The 15,469-nt window shown below is 34.2% G+C and overlaps 4 protein-coding genes and 1 non-coding gene across 5 annotated transcripts in view; 4 read left to right on the top strand and 1 right to left on the bottom strand.

Annotated features, from left to right (window-relative positions):
* LOC125840407 (uncharacterized) overlaps positions 1 to 15,469 on the top strand; it is a 203,681-nt gene that overhangs the window by 5,757 nt on the left and 182,455 nt on the right. The gene's annotated exons all lie outside the window — the stretch shown is intronic.
* LOC125840463 (CASP-like protein 5B2) lies at positions 1,868 to 5,680 on the top strand. The gene is made up of 3 exons (XM_049519458.1): positions 1,868 to 2,279; positions 4,313 to 4,445; positions 5,165 to 5,680. The coding sequence occupies exons 1-3, from the start codon at positions 2,149 to 2,151 to the stop codon at positions 5,363 to 5,365; spliced, it is 465 nt and encodes a 154-aa protein (XP_049375415.1). The 5' UTR covers positions 1,868 to 2,148; the 3' UTR covers positions 5,366 to 5,680.
* LOC125840412 (mannose-1-phosphate guanylyltransferase 1-like) lies at positions 6,291 to 9,924 on the bottom strand. The gene is made up of 5 exons (XM_049519390.1): positions 9,815 to 9,924; positions 7,884 to 8,014; positions 7,387 to 7,449; positions 7,053 to 7,292; positions 6,291 to 6,972 (listed from the first exon to the last, which is right to left on the bottom strand). The coding sequence occupies exons 2-5, from the start codon at positions 7,992 to 7,994 to the stop codon at positions 6,301 to 6,303; spliced, it is 1,086 nt and encodes a 361-aa protein (XP_049375347.1). The 5' UTR covers positions 7,995 to 8,014; positions 9,815 to 9,924; the 3' UTR covers positions 6,291 to 6,300.
* On the top strand, positions 12,461 to 14,740 carry LOC125840461 (organelle RRM domain-containing protein 6, chloroplastic-like). Its single transcript, XM_049519456.1, has 4 exons — positions 12,461 to 12,688; positions 12,764 to 12,832; positions 13,309 to 13,415; positions 14,352 to 14,740. The coding sequence occupies exons 1-4, from the start codon at positions 12,463 to 12,465 to the stop codon at positions 14,439 to 14,441; spliced, it is 492 nt and encodes a 163-aa protein (XP_049375413.1). The 5' UTR covers positions 12,461 to 12,462; the 3' UTR covers positions 14,442 to 14,740.
* Positions 15,382 to 15,455, top strand: TRNAI-AAU (transfer RNA isoleucine (anticodon AAU)). Its single transcript has one exon. It is a non-coding gene; the product is annotated as a tRNA-Ile (tRNA).

The raw sequence follows: 15,469 nt of genomic DNA, 5'->3' as shown, positions 1-15,469 counted from the left end.
CAAAAGTTACATGAATTACTAACATAACGAGATTTTATTTTATTTTAACCATGGTTTCCGGGTGTCGCTTTGCGAACCCGACTAGTTGTACCCATCGGGTCCCGCTGTTTCAAGGCGGGTGCACCACGGTTAGTTTCACGGGGTCCTGGAGACGCGGCCGGTTTGTAATGCCTCCAGTGGCCCTGCTAGGGCTCGAACTGGCTACCTGAAGAACTTTGTCCTCAGGCCTTTACCAGCTGAGCTACCCCTCAGGGTTTAACATAACGAGATAAAATAATGGTTAAATAATGAATTAGAGGTTATAAGAATTAAGGAAAAATTTAACCACATTCTACCATTAACTCATGTGAGTAATGAGGCAGAAAATGTCAATACTCACGTATCAGAGCTAATGCAACAAATGAAGATTTATGCACCATTAAAGTACATGAACCACTATAATAAAATTAATAATATTAAAATGCTCACAATCACCAACAATAACTAATGTGTAAATGTAAACTAACTAAGAAATTAAGTAAATTGATCAGTGGCAACAATCATGGATGCTAAAAAAATCACTTTCAAATAACAATCTAATATATTTCACAATTTTTTATAACTAAGTGTGAGTTTATGTTAATTAGTCTCGAATAACAAATCTATATTAATTAGTTTCTCTCCGACACTAAAAAAAACCACTTAATTAACTATCTCTAACCCAACTCAAATGTGGCTCTAAGTAACTCTCTTATTTCTAGTAATTAAATGTTAAGTAACACTTTAAATTCTGGTTAATTATCTTTTTCAATACCATTTTTTCTCTTTTAAGCTCAATTCTAACACATTATAAAACGATACGTAACGAAATTTAACGCCCATAAGACTCACACCTACATATAGCATAGCAAGACCACTCCAAAACTTCCTAGATTCTATAATGTGGACAGATCCAACAAGACAGTAACAATAAAAGAAGAGTTAAAATTTGACACAATTAGCATAAAAGCAAAGTCCCACGCAATATTGTCTCCCATGATTGACTGCCATCACAAATGAGTACAAAATAGGTCGTTATATGCCATTTTTCGTCGGCGTGCTATTAGCTTGTAGTGCCAAAATAAGTTAATCACTAGAATAACAATAGTATATATTTCGTCTACTAGCAATAAGTAACAAGTAATTTTGTTCATCAAAGTTAAAACAAATGAAAAAGTCTGAGAAAAATAATATATATAGATCTTATCTCAAAAATTATAAGTTAATAAAAAAAAACCGAATCATACTTACCGAAAGATAAAACTTGAAATAATTTCAAAGACTACTCATTTTTTTGCCATACAAGTGCCTGAATATTAGATTATTAATAATTATAGATATTAGAGATTAATTTTGAAATATGATTGTCGATCCTAGAAAACATATTAAATGAACCAGTTTCTCTCTACAGTGTAAAAATATAATTTTAAATTTTAGAAATGTAAAGGTATGTACAAAATGTAACATAGTGACATGCAAAATCATCTCAATTAGATGATCTTATCAATCAACTGCTTCTTTAAAAGAAAAAAAGTGCAATATCTAAATAATTGTTAGAAAAAATAAAGTAATGCATGGTTCTTTATTTCTTTTTCCTTATTAAAAAATAAATTTATTGAAAGAAGATGACTTTTTAAATTTGTTATAAAAAGATTGATCTTTATTTAAAATTAAAATTAATTAAAATAATATTTGGCTAAGCCAATAAGCTGTCAAAATGACTTATAATTTCTTTTCAAAATTTATTCAAATAAAATTACATTATGAAATAGAATTAAGTTAGAATAATTTATAATTTAAATTAAAAATATATATCTAAATCTTGGTAAATTCAAGTATCTAAAGTGCACATTTTATTTGCCTTGTTCATTCTCGACAGTTAAAACTTGCTGGGTTTTTACTGTATATGAAGATTCGGTTTATCATCTTCTTCGTCTCGTCTAATCTGATATAGATACAGAGATCGACGCTTAGCAATTTGGTTAGTTTAGGTGCTGATATGGGTAATAGTACAGGGATCTAGGGATCTTAAGAGGGCCCTTTTAGTTTTCTTGCAAAAAAAGGGCCCTTTTTGGAGCATAAAAGCTGTAGAATTTCACTTTTTTTTGGGAGAAGAAGAGTAGGAGGAGGATGAAAGAGCTGGTGGGTAGTCCAGGAAGTGTGAGTGGATTGTTTTTAAGGCTTGGCCAATGTTTATTTGCAGTTGGATCAATTGTAGTCATGGTTTCTGCTTCTGGGTTCTCTAATTACACTGCTTTTTGGTATGTTTTTTTTTTCTTCTCCTTTTTTGGATGAATTAATGCTTCCAATCTTCATTTGTAATTGTATGTTTTTTAGTATTTTCCTGTCTAGTAAGTTTTTCCCCTTTTGGTGACTTGATGACAAGAGCATTTGGCTCTTTCCTTTGGTTCTGCTAGTTATTTTTAGGTCAATTGGGATTTTGCTATAAATGGCTTTCAGTTCAATTGTGTATTTCCTCCCACTTGTAAGGTATAGTATAGTTTCACAGGTGAGGTTTGGGGAAGGTAGTGTGTATGTAGACCTTAACCCTACCTTGGAAGGTGGAGAGGTTGTTTTCGAAAGATTATCTATCTCCTATAGGCTAAGTAATTTCATTTTTTTGGAAAGTTTAGTTGGTGTATGCTGCATAATCAAATCAATCTATCACTTTAACCAAAGGGTTTCTCAAATTATTTGTGATAAACACAATACATATATGTACTCTTTAACTTGGCCTTACCCGTATCTATGCCCTCTTACTTTGGGTGTACATAAGCAAGCACTTAAATTTATATAAAGTTGCACAAGTAGACACATGTGTTCTATGTGGCGTGCTACATGTATTATTCCACGTCGAACATAGGTGTCAACTTGTTCAACTTTATACAAGTTTAAGTGTCTACTTGTGCACTCCCAAAGTTGAAGGACATATATGTCAACTGCGGCCAAGTTAAAGGGCACACATATGTATTATGCCTTTGTGAGAAAAGTCAAAAACTTTGTCCTTGTTCACATATGACTTGTACTATGACAATAAATTAGGTTACCGAACAGAGTAGGATAGGGAAAATGGGTTAAAACTACTTGATTGTTCACCAACTGGATTTCTTGCCTGCATTAGTATTTTAGGTTTTCCACTCGGTGTCCGGCACCCGCATTGGAGCCTTTGCGCACTACAACGTCCATTTTTTAGGGTGGCACTCCAAACAAGATATTTTCCATTTCTAGAGGATCGAACCGAGAGTTTTGGTTAAGGGGGGGATCCCAACCATCTCCCCACAAACCATGCTTGTTCTAGTGTGCATTAGCTAATTATACTAATTATTAAGCATGGGGAGAAGTTATTTCTGTAGTAAATTTTTATCAAGTTGTGTGGAGTGTCCATTTATTCTCATAGGAGAAGATCTGAAAACAGATTTAGAAACAGAACTATTAAATCCCTTTAACATGTTCTAGCCAGTAGCCATTTCAAGCTTGTTATGAATCTTTTATGGCTTCCTTCAAATTTGTGATCTATCTGACAATATTATTTAAAGGAGGATCGATTAACTTTCTGATTATTGAAGTTTACAGTCGAAAATGTGCTTCTTCATTATGAAAGAAGCCTAGTAAAGATGTGAGTTTACGTTGTTTGCACATTACTTGATAAGAGGCCTTCACATATGGTTCCATATAAGTGGTCCCTAGTTCGGGATTTTACAAAACATGCAACCACCATCAATATATCTTAAGAAATTCTATTTATTTGACAAGCAGGGGCTTCTGCATCTTCATTCTGTCTATTTATGTTATGCACTTTCATCTGAAAAGATCCAGGTCTTTTATGTGCGTATGCATGTCGGGTCAGTTAATGGAACTATGGGTGAAGATACTTTTGAATTCTTGGGCCAGTTTGGATGAAAAGACTTGATCCTACCTATTTTAGATTCATACACTTAAATTCATTGCACCTATTTTGATATAGCTCAGAAACTTTGGAACTCAAAGAAAATGAAAGTTTAAAACATGTCATTTTGAAATCTTTATCTTTGAACATTTGAAGTTCCCTGTCAAATCAATCTCCAAATCAACCTTTGTGTATTGCTTGTTTCGTACCAAGTTTTGCAGTTTACTAGACATCTCTTTCACTGTTATTGTTACCAAGTTATTCAGTATGGTGGATCCTTTTAATGGACATGGACCTCCTATTAATAGGCCTATTTATAGGAGATCACTTTTCCCATTTAGTTGATGTATCTTGGCATCTTGCTTTGTCCCTTATCTATCATTTCTTATAATATTTAATATCTTGCAGCTATTTAATTGCATCAATGGGGCTTCAAGTATTGTGGAGCTTTGGACTTGCATGTCTTGATGTGTATGCTTTGAGGATAAAACAAGATCTTCAAAATCCAGTCTTATTGAGCCTTTTTGTTGTTGGAGACTGGGTATGTACTTCTCAGTTTGCTTTCTCTTTCTGTCTTACGCAATGTTTTTAAAGTGTTCAGTTGTGACATATACAGGCAGCTTTCCTTGCACATTAATCCCCCTGATTTTTGTTTTGTCTCGATAAGATAAATACTTCCATCCTTGTCACAATACTAAGTTGCTAAATGATTTGACCTCCCTTTGCATCAATAATAAGGTGCTCGCCTTTCTGTCCCCTATCCCTAGTTCATGCTTGACACTTGAGAGTGCTGTTTCTTGCTCTCTTTCATGTCAGAGCTGAAATTTCAGTCGCAGTTCAGATTAGGGTGCCTTTGGACACTGAAAACAATTTACTATCCCTGTACTAGAGAACATCAAAGAACTACACATGAATTTTTGTTGTGCACTTGTAATTATCACAGATTGACCTGTTGATGATGTGTGCTTTATGCAGCACATTCACGCTTTACTAAACATGGCATTTTATACCTCGATGAATGCCCTATTTACATGATCCGATAATGTTAGCTTGTCCATGCCATTCAAAGGACCCTCCCTTTTTCGTTACTAATCTTGTTCCTCTCAAATCTTTCCTTTTCCATACCTTAAATAGAAGCTGCTAGAGAGAAATATCTTCTACAATGTTATGGCTACTTTTTTAGAACCCTTGCCATGATATAACTTGCTTGACATTATGTGAACTTTAATTTCTGGTTAACTGGCTTAACTGTAATTACAGGTGACGGCAACCTTATCACTAGCAGCTGCATGCTCGTCAGCAGGGATTGCTGTTTTGTATTCCAAAGATTTACACTTTTGCAGTAGTTCATCGCATCTTCCATGTGGCAGATTTGAGCTTTCTGTTGTCTTTGCATTCATAACGTGGTTTCTTATAGCCATTTCTTCCCATGTGATGTTTTGGATCCTTGCCACAGTTTAACATTGGTTGCCCTCAGAAGATTATTCCAGTCATCTTGACCTCCAAGCACCGATCACGTGTATGTGACTATCTTCCTCAGCACTGTCATCGTAGAATTTCTTCTGAACTGATTGATTTCTTGGAACATTTGGGGTTAACAATCGAACTCTATTGAGTTCCATTTCATTCGAGTGTATATTATAGTGTTCAGCTACATTCAGGTTACTGAAAATCTTGATGGTTTCAGTTTATCCATGATCTGGACATTTGAAAATCAAAAGTTTAATGGCATTCGACACTGCAAAAGCACCTTTGTACTTTTCCCAGTTTTACGTTCACGTTCTGTTCACATTACATCAAGGGTAGCTTTTCATTAACTGATAAACTCAACGACTCGTGAATCGTGATCATCAATGTGATCATAAGAAACAGTGTGCAATCCTGTTTTGAAATTTCACTTTAACGACTGTAAAATGCAGTTTAACTTTATAAACAGAGAAAGAAATGCATGTTTTGAAATTTCTCATAGCCAGAAAATGTGTTCTAGCAGATTTTCTGCATCACCTCGCAAGTACAGAAATTGGACAAAGGCCCGTGGTAGCAAACAATTCATCAGTTTTTGGGTGTCAATTTGGACTACATATCAACCAACCTAATTTTTAGATGACTTGAATTAGGCGGATCTAACGAGCCAATAAATGGATGGGTTGGACGGATCATATTTTACGGGCTAATTTTGTCACCCTCAAAATAGAAGTGCAATGCAGCCAATGTGATGACAAGTGTAAAACCTTGAACAGATCAGTGTTCTCCATTAGTTCAAAGATACAGAGACTTTCAGTTTTATAACTTGCACATTTCTGATGGATTGAAATGACAACATAACAAAGAACATTCTCTGGGAACAGATATTGCTTTAGTTTCCAGAAAGTACCACATCATACCATCACTTTTACTCACATGATAATCTGTGGCTCCAGAATGCTGAATTTTATCTCTTTATGGGGTAGAACAACACCTCCGTTGCTATAAACTTCGTCGCCAACATGAACATCTTCTCCCAAGATTGACATGTTCTCTACCCGAGCCCACCTCCCAACAGTTGAGTGCCATCCAACAATGCTACTTGAGATGCAGGCATGGTTCTTAACTCGTACACCACGCATTATACTACAACGTGAAAGCCTAACTCCTGATTCAATAACGCATCCAGGGCCAATAGCCACATCTGGACCGATAAGACATCCATCTCCTATTACAGCACTCTCGTCTATTAAAACATTTCCAAGAATATGGTGTCCAACAGCCAGATCAGGAGAGGAAATTTTCCGCAAGGAATCCAGGTATAATCTCAAGCCTGTAATGTAGTCCCTTGGCTGACCAATGTCCATCCAAAAGCCGGGGAGGATCATGGCATGGAGCTTCTTCTCTGCTGCAATGCTGGGGAAGACTTCCTTCTCGATTGAGGTGGGTCTCAATTGAATCCGGTCCAAAACAGAAGGGTTCAACAAGTAAATTCCAGCATTGATCTTGTTACCAACAAACACTTTTGGTTTTTCTACGAACTTATCAACTCTCCCAGTCGCTTCTTCCATGACCACTACACCATATTTTGATGGTTCATCAACCTAACAAAGAAAATACATTTGAATATTTGTTTTCCTTTATAATGCATACAGAAAAGTAAAAGAAGCAAGGAGTTTCCAACCTTCGTCACCATAATGGAAGCTTCTCCGCCATGGGACTTGTGAAACTCAATCATTTCTTTCAATGGGTAGTCACATATAACATCACTATTGAGGACGAAAAAGGGTTCACCAGAGTCATCTCTCAATATATCACGAGCTAAAGCCAGTGGCCCTGCTGTGCCCAAAGGCTCTGTCTCTTGTGAGCAAGTGATCTTGATATCTAACTTTTTTTCGAACTCTTTCAGGAAGTTTTGCATTATCTAAAATGAAAAGGATAAAGAAATTGACTAGTAAGGATTTGATGGTTATATGAGAGCTAAATTTATGTTAACAAACTATAAGATCTAGCCTTACCTTTGGCTGATAGTTAATTGCCAAAACTACTTCGGTCACTCCGATAGCTTTTAGTGCTTCAATCTGGTCAAAATTAGTTTTGTTACAACTCGTGCATAATAAAGCTTCCGTCAACAAAAAAGTGTAGTACTCTAGTACCAACTATCAATGGATGACGGATATGCGTTACTTTGATTCCCAAGTAGAAGGCGTGAGATACAAGAGAAGTGTCTGATCATGGCAACATACTAACTCAACTAGCAAAGGAATCAATGTATGCCACCCGAAGAATAGAAGAAGCGGGAAAATAACTGAATGATTTTGATTCAAAATGCTAACAAGATCAAATGGTTCATGGTTAAGATAACGTTTTGAGTTTAATAGGAAAAACGGGGTTTATATTAGTCCCAATGATGAGGAATGAGGCTATAGAATAGAAGTATTACATAATCAAGAAATAACAGAGGATGTAGGAATTTATGATCCATCATAAACAAACAGGAATGATGGAATGAAACCTGATGAAGTATCATGGGCTTGTTAGCAAAGTCAACTAGCGGCTTTGGCACGCTGAGGGTCAGTGGCCTCAGCCTTGTTCCAAAACCTCCTACAAGGATGAGTGCCTTCATGATGAAAACCAAAAGGCTGCCTGCACCAGAAAAACAAAACATCAAGAAATAACCATTTGCATCATGTCGAATTTTAATCAAAGGACTAAGGAGGTGTGAGATGAAAAAGTTCTACACATTGTGAGGACCTTCAATCTAAAGGATAGAAAAGATTAAAAACATGACAGTAACATTCCTTGGTCTAGCGCAAGAACATGGGTAAAAGTTGGATTACGGCTTTCTGAGAAATGTTAATGGAACTTGACAAAGTGTAAGAAGATAAGTAAAACAAAAGTTACTACCATGTAAACTAAGAGGAGAATTGCAGCTTCAGAAAGTGGCAATGGAGCAGTATAGCAATTGGAAAACCACATATATGAAAACAAATCGCAGAGTTCTGTAGGTCACTATGTAATTGTCTCATGTACAAGATTTGGAACAGGTATGTATCCAATCCGAGTATGCTCAACTTTTAGTAAGTCTTTTAACTGTATGTTTAAGGATCATGCAAAGTAGCAAAAAAGGGTAACCCGATACACAAAGCATCCCGAGTCAGCAGAGTCTAGGGAAGGACCGCACCCCAAGGGGTAATCCATTCTCATGGATACGTTGAGAAAAATGAAGTGCGTATGTAACATAGGTTTGGAAAACTACGGAAGTGGTCCAAAATATATGGTTATTCCTACACAACTAATAACACTAAGTCATTTAGAGTATGAGTGTGCTTTGATGATCAATTTCATATATCTAATTAAACTGTTGCTTCACAAATAAGCCTAAAGCTAAGTTGTTTGATCTGTTATCCAAATCTAATGTTGATATCTACTATGACAGACATATAGATAAAGCTCCAAACTTTATCCACCACTGTGCAGTTTTTGGCACTTAATCCCCAAGCACATAGCTCTAGTGCCTCTTTCTCTCTGTTGAACATCCCATTCAGATCCACAGTGACAAGCTTCCTTTTAAAACCTAACTAAAATGCTCAACCATGTGACTGTTAACCCTTTTTTCTACCTCAAAGGTGAGTTGAGAGGGTCTTTCCAATAGACCCTCAGTTCAAGACAAAAACAATCTAGAAAAAGACATAATGAAAATACGAGAGACACAACAACCACATACTTACTGAAATCCCACACGGCCACAAGTAAGGTCTGGGATGGGTAGAATGTATGCAAACCTTGCCACTACCTCGTGGAGCTAAAGCGGTTGTTTCCAAAAGTACAAGAGATAATAGATAGTAATAAAAACAACAGATAGTAAAATAATCCAACTATGATAAGCCATCCAAAAACTGATGAGTGATATGGATACTAAGGACTCATAAAGCCATCCCCACTAATACATTGGATTGAAGCATAGTTGATTTGTTTGGTACCAAAAAAATTTCATTGTTGTGTTTTCTAGAAAGTTGCCTTCTTAATTTTAGGTTCAATTGTGTCTATTGCTGCATGATGAACTAAAAGTTTCAGCAGATACCTTGTTTAAACATGATGAATAGCAACATAAAACCTATTGTTGCTTCAGCTAGTAGGAAGCAAATAATGTAAACAATTAGCAAAACTATAAGGTTTAAATCGTTATTTTAGTCACAAATTGGTGTAGCCAAGCAGTCAATGAAGCTAGAATTAATCATTAGAGACTAGGATTCAAATCTCAGGCCCAGTGATCATTTTGTGTACTCGCTTTGAGGCCCGACTAAGCTATAATCTATGCTTTGGACTCGACTAATCTGAATTCGTGCCGAGAAGTCTCACTTATATGTAAAAGCGAGACCACTCCATTTAAAAATACTTGAACACGAAACTTCAATTAAGAATAAAAGAGTATTTATTGCTTACCGTAAAAATGGCGACGGAGAAGACAATGGGCTTATCGGAGACTGAGAAGGTGACAGAGATGACCTTTTCTTTCACTATTTTTTATGTGCTTTTTATAGCGGAATCATGGCATCTTTTCTGTTTCTACTTTTTTTTTTCTTAAACGTTTCGTTTGTAATTTAAAAAGGTGCAATGTATTTATAAGTATTTGTTTAAAAATTATTATTTCTTCTATTTCAATTTATAAAATGATGTTCTGATTTTGAGATATATGAGTTTTTATTGACAGTAATCTTTAAATATACTTTTAAATTATTATAATTTATAATAATTATTTTATAAAATTTTAAATATGTAAATTTTATTTCTTAAAATATAAGAGTTATATATTTAAAATTTTCAATTATATTATGAAATTTAATTCACAAAATACGAACTAAAAATATTACTATTAGTTTAAAACTTGCGCTAATCTAATAGTTTTAGGGTTTATAACTTAGACCAGATGACTTGATCCCAGAATAAGAATTTGGAATCGATAAAAACTTACTTTCACCCAATATTTATATTAATTTATTATTATTATTAAGTTTTAAAATAGAAATAAAAATATATATTAATTAATTATGATTCGATGATAAGAATGTATATACAAGCGTGTCATGTATTATAAAGTTAATGTAAATATTAGATGAGGAAAGGTTTTTACTTCTAAAGTCCTTAAAGAGTTTATTAAACTTCTTTCTTCGTTAAGTCTTTAACAAATATATTTTGTAAAATTCGACTTATGTTGCACTTTTTTTTTGATGAATTAATTCAAAAGTATAGTGACTATTCTTGATTCTCTCCATCTTCTGTTGTTGCTATTGTAACCTGATAAAGAATCAAAATTGAATTATGAAAAAAGATTAAATTTCTCATTTTTCAAATGAACAAAAAATAATTGAATTTATCTAATATTGAAATGAAAATCAAAGTCCGCCTAAGAATGATTATCTCATAAGTCTCGTTTTGCAATTTCTTTGCCGATAATGGATTTGAATTCAATGAAAAGAGAGTAATGATATGCCCCAATTGTAGAGTGATAGAAGACGGAAATTGACTATTTTTAGATCGTTTTGAAAATAGAGGATAATATTTTATTTATTTTTTCATGTCCTTCACCTTCAAGATCTTAAAAATTAATCAATTCTATGGTCAATCACCATACAATTGGGACATTCATTATTCTCTTTAATATTGAATTTGATCTAACAACACTCACAGAGAAATAATACAATATTGATGTAAAAAATGAGAAAAAAGCAAATTTATTTATAGGAAGGGGGATATGATATGCCCCAATTATAGAATGATACAAAGACAAAAATTGACTATTTTTTTTTTAAAGGTGGAGAACGATGATTTTTCCTCTTATCCTTCACTTTTATGATCTAAAATTTAGTCATTTCTATCATCAATTATAGTACAATTGAGACATTCATCTTGCGCTTTAAATACTCACCAAGAAATGATATAAGATTGATGAAAAAATGTGAAAGAGATGATCTTTATTTATAGGCAAAGTTTTCAACAAAATCAAAATTATTTTTATTTTAGATTTATTTGAATTAAATTAGATACCAAGTTAAAATAGCTACAAATCTCGAAATATTTAATTTTAGAATGTGCTGGACCCTTTTAGATTTTGTGTACTTACCATTTTTTAAAGTAATTTTTGGAATGTGTTGGATCCTACTTACCATTTTTAAAGTATTTTTGGTATATTGATTAGTTCTTTCTTCTTCCTTTTTTCCAATATAATTTCGTAAATATAATAATTTTGAGTGCTTTATTAATATCCAAAAATGACGACATTATTTAAAAATTGACCTCAATATTAATTATTTATTCTCCAAAATATTAACTAGACTTAATATTATATATTAATTTAAATATGAATGTTATGATAACATATTTATATTACTTATTATTTCTTTAAAAACTTGCAACGTTCAAAATGAACAAACAAAAGTAAATGAAAGAAGTTTTTTTTTTTATTGGTGAACAAAGGTATTTGGTACTCATCAGTGGCGGAGCCAGAAACTTTATTAAGGGTGTCCAAGAATAATGGTGTGTGGCTGTCAAAATAAAATAAAAATATATTGTGATATTTGAGGTTCAAACCCGAAACTCATTCATTCAAATGGACACTCATTATCACTGCGCCAAAGGCAGCTTTTGTCAAGGGTGTTCAACTTTAAATATATATCATATAAAGGTAGAATTTGACATATATACAACGTAATTTTCTGACGAAAGGCGTCCAATTGTACACCTTGGGGTGGCTGTGGCTACGCCACTACTACTGATGTCGGTAAGAGGTGATAGGTATCCAGTGAAATTAGTCGAAATGTGTGGAGCTGCAATGGACATCACAGTAAAAAAAACTCTTAATTAGTAGTAAGATACGTAATTATTCGTAAGTAAAAGATAATTAATATGTATGAATGTATTTATAATAAAGTAAAGGTAATTTCCTCTATGGCCAAACGGGTCCAAATCTGACCCATCATTCTTCTGTGTTCTGACCCGAGTCCGAACCAGGAACTGCTCGAGAATCTGGATTCTGGGCACACAAAGCACGACCCATTATCCAGTTTCATTATTCCAGTAACAATTGAGGAAAAATGGCGGCCATAGTAATGGCGGCAGCGTACCCCGGCGCTACTCTGCATGCAAAGTCACAGCTACCATTGTCATCGTTTTCCATTAGAAAAGAATCAAAGCATCTTCTTCTTTCTCAGTCGGTAACAATTCGTTATGCCCAAATTATTGTATCAGCTAGTTATACTCAGTCTTCTTCCTCGGGAACTCCGGTCAATTTCAATCCCTCAACTAAGCTCTTTGTTAGCGGTCAGTTTCTTTTGATTTTTCATTAGTACACTATTTTTGCTATTTTCTACTTTTTGTTGAATTTTCGTTTTGTAGGACTCTCATTTCGCACAACTGAAGATAGCTTAAGAAAAGCCTTCAACAATTTCGGAGAGCTCGTTGAAGGTTAAAAATGAATAATATCCGTTCATTTTCTCCTGCGTTTGACCATAAATTTTGGGACTAGATTTTGAAATTTTATCTTCAAATATATGTTTTATCATGAAATTTGATATATCTTATGAATATTTTCATGTTTTCAGAAACTGAATCGGAATAAAATGTATGTCCAAACACAACTTGATCAAAACCTCAAATTTTCAAGTTTCAAATTTCAAACTTCAAAATCATTCACACATATTTACCACTCATGACTCATTATATGGCAAATTTTGTTTGTACCCTGTGGTTATTATGTTGTATCTTATCCCGCTACTCCACGAGTATTAGCGAAAAAAGGACACTCATATGGCAAATGTTGTTGTTGATAAAGTTAACCAGAACTGAACACTCATGCAGTTGAGTAAAACTTGCAGCTATCTTACGGATGATTAATTTGTTATGAATTTCTAAAAAACATGTATGTATCTTCAATTTCGCAGTCAATTTGATGATGGACAAAATAGCGAACAGACCAAGAGGATTTGCCTTCATTCGTTATGCTACGGAGGAGGAATCACAGAAAGCAATTGAGGGAATGCATGGCAAGGTAATTAGCATCTTAAACCAACATTGATTTTTGCCTAAATAGAATCTAACTCGGACATATCCTTCATTCTTGATGATATTGTGTACTGAAAATATATTGGCATATAACATGAAATCCTTTTCAAAAGTCATGAAATGAGCCTCTCATTAAACGAACATGGGATGCCAAATAAAGAGGACCTGAATGAAAGACTCATATAAAACAAACTAATGTTTTATTCAGTGTTGTTAAAGGCACGCTTTTAAGCCCTGAAGCGAGGGTCAAAACATGTTAAGCGTTTTGCCTCACTTAATGTGTGCTTCAATGTCATCATTAGGGCTCTAAAACAAACTTTTTATTGCAAATGAGCATTTCTTGAAGAGATGACACTAAATTATTCATATAGTCGACCCCTATTTGTTTGGGATTGAGGCATAGTAATGGTTGTGTGTGGAAGATCGGCTACTGGTCATCAGTGAAGCAAGTCATTTTTGTGTGACATGGTCGAATAATTTTCAATAAATAGTGTGATTTGCATGATGATAAGTTGTATTTTAATAAAATTAACTTCTTCATACACCTGCATAGGGAAGTAGACTTACCTTTCTATCATTATTTGAAGAAAATGTCATCTTTTGGAGTTCGGATAAACTCTGTAGTCTGTACTAGCCAACTGTTCTAATCATATTTCAGTCAATAAGCCAAATTTATGGGGTTGTGAATGCTAACTTAATCCGTGTTAAGTGTGAAGTTACCTTCTGCTTCTTGTATGTGCAACCTCAACTTCCGTTCTCAAATTCATCTCGTGCATCTCCATACATAAAATACGAATGCATTTTCTTTACAGTCTTCTATCCTCATTTGCAAAATGCTACATGGTAATTATCCCTAACTATCATTGTTACTTCATGGAATTCTTGTTTGTTGAGTATAATTCTAACAAACTGCCCTTCTCAGTTTCTGGATGGCAGGGTAATTTTTGTAGAAGTCTCTAAGTCTAGATCTGAACTTCGTCGAGGGCCTAATCACAACAATAGCAGACAATGATGTAGACATGCATCCCTAATCAAGGCTCGTCTCTGAGGTTCATAAGAACACTCTTGTGAAGGAGGAAAACAAAAGAGATTCAATGGTGGACACAGACGCGCTTCATTCACCCATAAATCAATCATCGTGCATCTCTACGTTTATCAGAATAAGTGTCATCAGTTTCTGCTCAACTTACTATACAGAGGGATGAAGATTGCTTGCTTCGATACGTTGGACTTCTAATCCTTTCTCAGGCAACTGTGCAGTTACTAATATATTGTAGCACATTTTTCTTAATTTTTGTATTTATTCGTATTCTGTATCGTAAATTCACCTCTTGCTTACTTTCAGCTACTTATCAATCTTCCCTGCCTTATTATAGCTACATCCTAAAGATTTCCTTCACATTTTTTGCACATTGGTTTGTAAAACTCTAATCCTTTTTTTTTTACGTAGTAGTAGTAGTAGTGCTGCAGCAGTATCTGATAAAAGTGGGCTTGTTGTCCGCGGTGGAGTCAGGATTTTCACTACGGGCTTAAAATATCAAGAAGTAAATAAAATTCTACATTGCTTCATTCTCATCGATGAAACAAGTAGAAAACGTGTTTTTTTTAATTATGTTCTGGCTTTGAATAAATTTCACAGGTTGATGGAAATGTTTTCACAACAGGCATCATCTGTGTTAATTTCAGTTCTAATATAGAGCATAGTTGTTCCATCAATGAACAAATGTGCGGTTTTTTTTTCTTTATAAAGTAACACAAGTCTTAATTAAGTGCATAATATGTTGAGAAAATGATAGGTAGAACTTCCAAATTATCATTACTAATTGTTTTTAACTAAGAAATTTCAATTTCCCTTTTTAAAGCTCTTCTTTATGTCAAAATAAGAAATTGTTTGCCCTGATGAGAACACAAATTACATATTTAATAGTAAACAATAGATCTTTGAACACATTGGCCCATTAGCTCAGTTGGTTAGAGCGTCGTGCTAATAACGCGAAGGTCGCAGGTTCGAGACCTGCATGGGCCATTATTTTTTTATTT

Source organism: Solanum verrucosum, unplaced genomic scaffold (assembly GCF_900185275.1).
Source record: "Solanum verrucosum unplaced genomic scaffold, falcon-dt-bn FXZP01000137.1, whole genome shotgun sequence".
NCBI classification, from domain to species: Eukaryota; Viridiplantae; Streptophyta; class Magnoliopsida; order Solanales; family Solanaceae; genus Solanum; species Solanum verrucosum.
The sequence above is the reverse complement of the archived record's forward strand: the minus strand, read 5'-3'. Positions and strand labels throughout refer to the sequence as shown.

Coding starts and splice junctions, on each gene's coding strand:
- LOC125840412 (XM_049519390.1), bottom strand. CDS start 7,994: ATGAAGGCACTCATCCTTGTAGGAGGTTTTGGAACAAGGCTGAGGCCA. Junction 7,450..7,883: donor AGCCCATGATACTTCATCAG/GTTTCATTCCAT, acceptor AATTTTGACCAG/ATTGAAGCACTAAAAGCTAT. Junction 6,973..7,052: donor CTTCCATTATGGTGACGAAG/GTTGGAAACTCC, acceptor TTTCTTTGTTAG/GTTGATGAACCATCAAAATA.
- LOC125840461 (XM_049519456.1), top strand. CDS start 12,463: ATGGCGGCCATAGTAATGGCGGCAGCGTACCCCGGCGCTACTCTGCAT. Junction 12,689..12,763: donor AACTAAGCTCTTTGTTAGCG/GTCAGTTTCTTT, acceptor TTCGTTTTGTAG/GACTCTCATTTCGCACAACT. Junction 12,833..13,308: donor TTTCGGAGAGCTCGTTGAAG/GTTAAAAATGAA, acceptor TCAATTTCGCAG/TCAATTTGATGATGGACAAA.
- LOC125840463 (XM_049519458.1), top strand. CDS start 2,149: ATGAAAGAGCTGGTGGGTAGTCCAGGAAGTGTGAGTGGATTGTTTTTA. Junction 2,280..4,312: donor TCTAATTACACTGCTTTTTG/GTATGTTTTTTT, acceptor AATATCTTGCAG/CTATTTAATTGCATCAATGG. Junction 4,446..5,164: donor TTTTTGTTGTTGGAGACTGG/GTATGTACTTCT, acceptor CTGTAATTACAG/GTGACGGCAACCTTATCACT.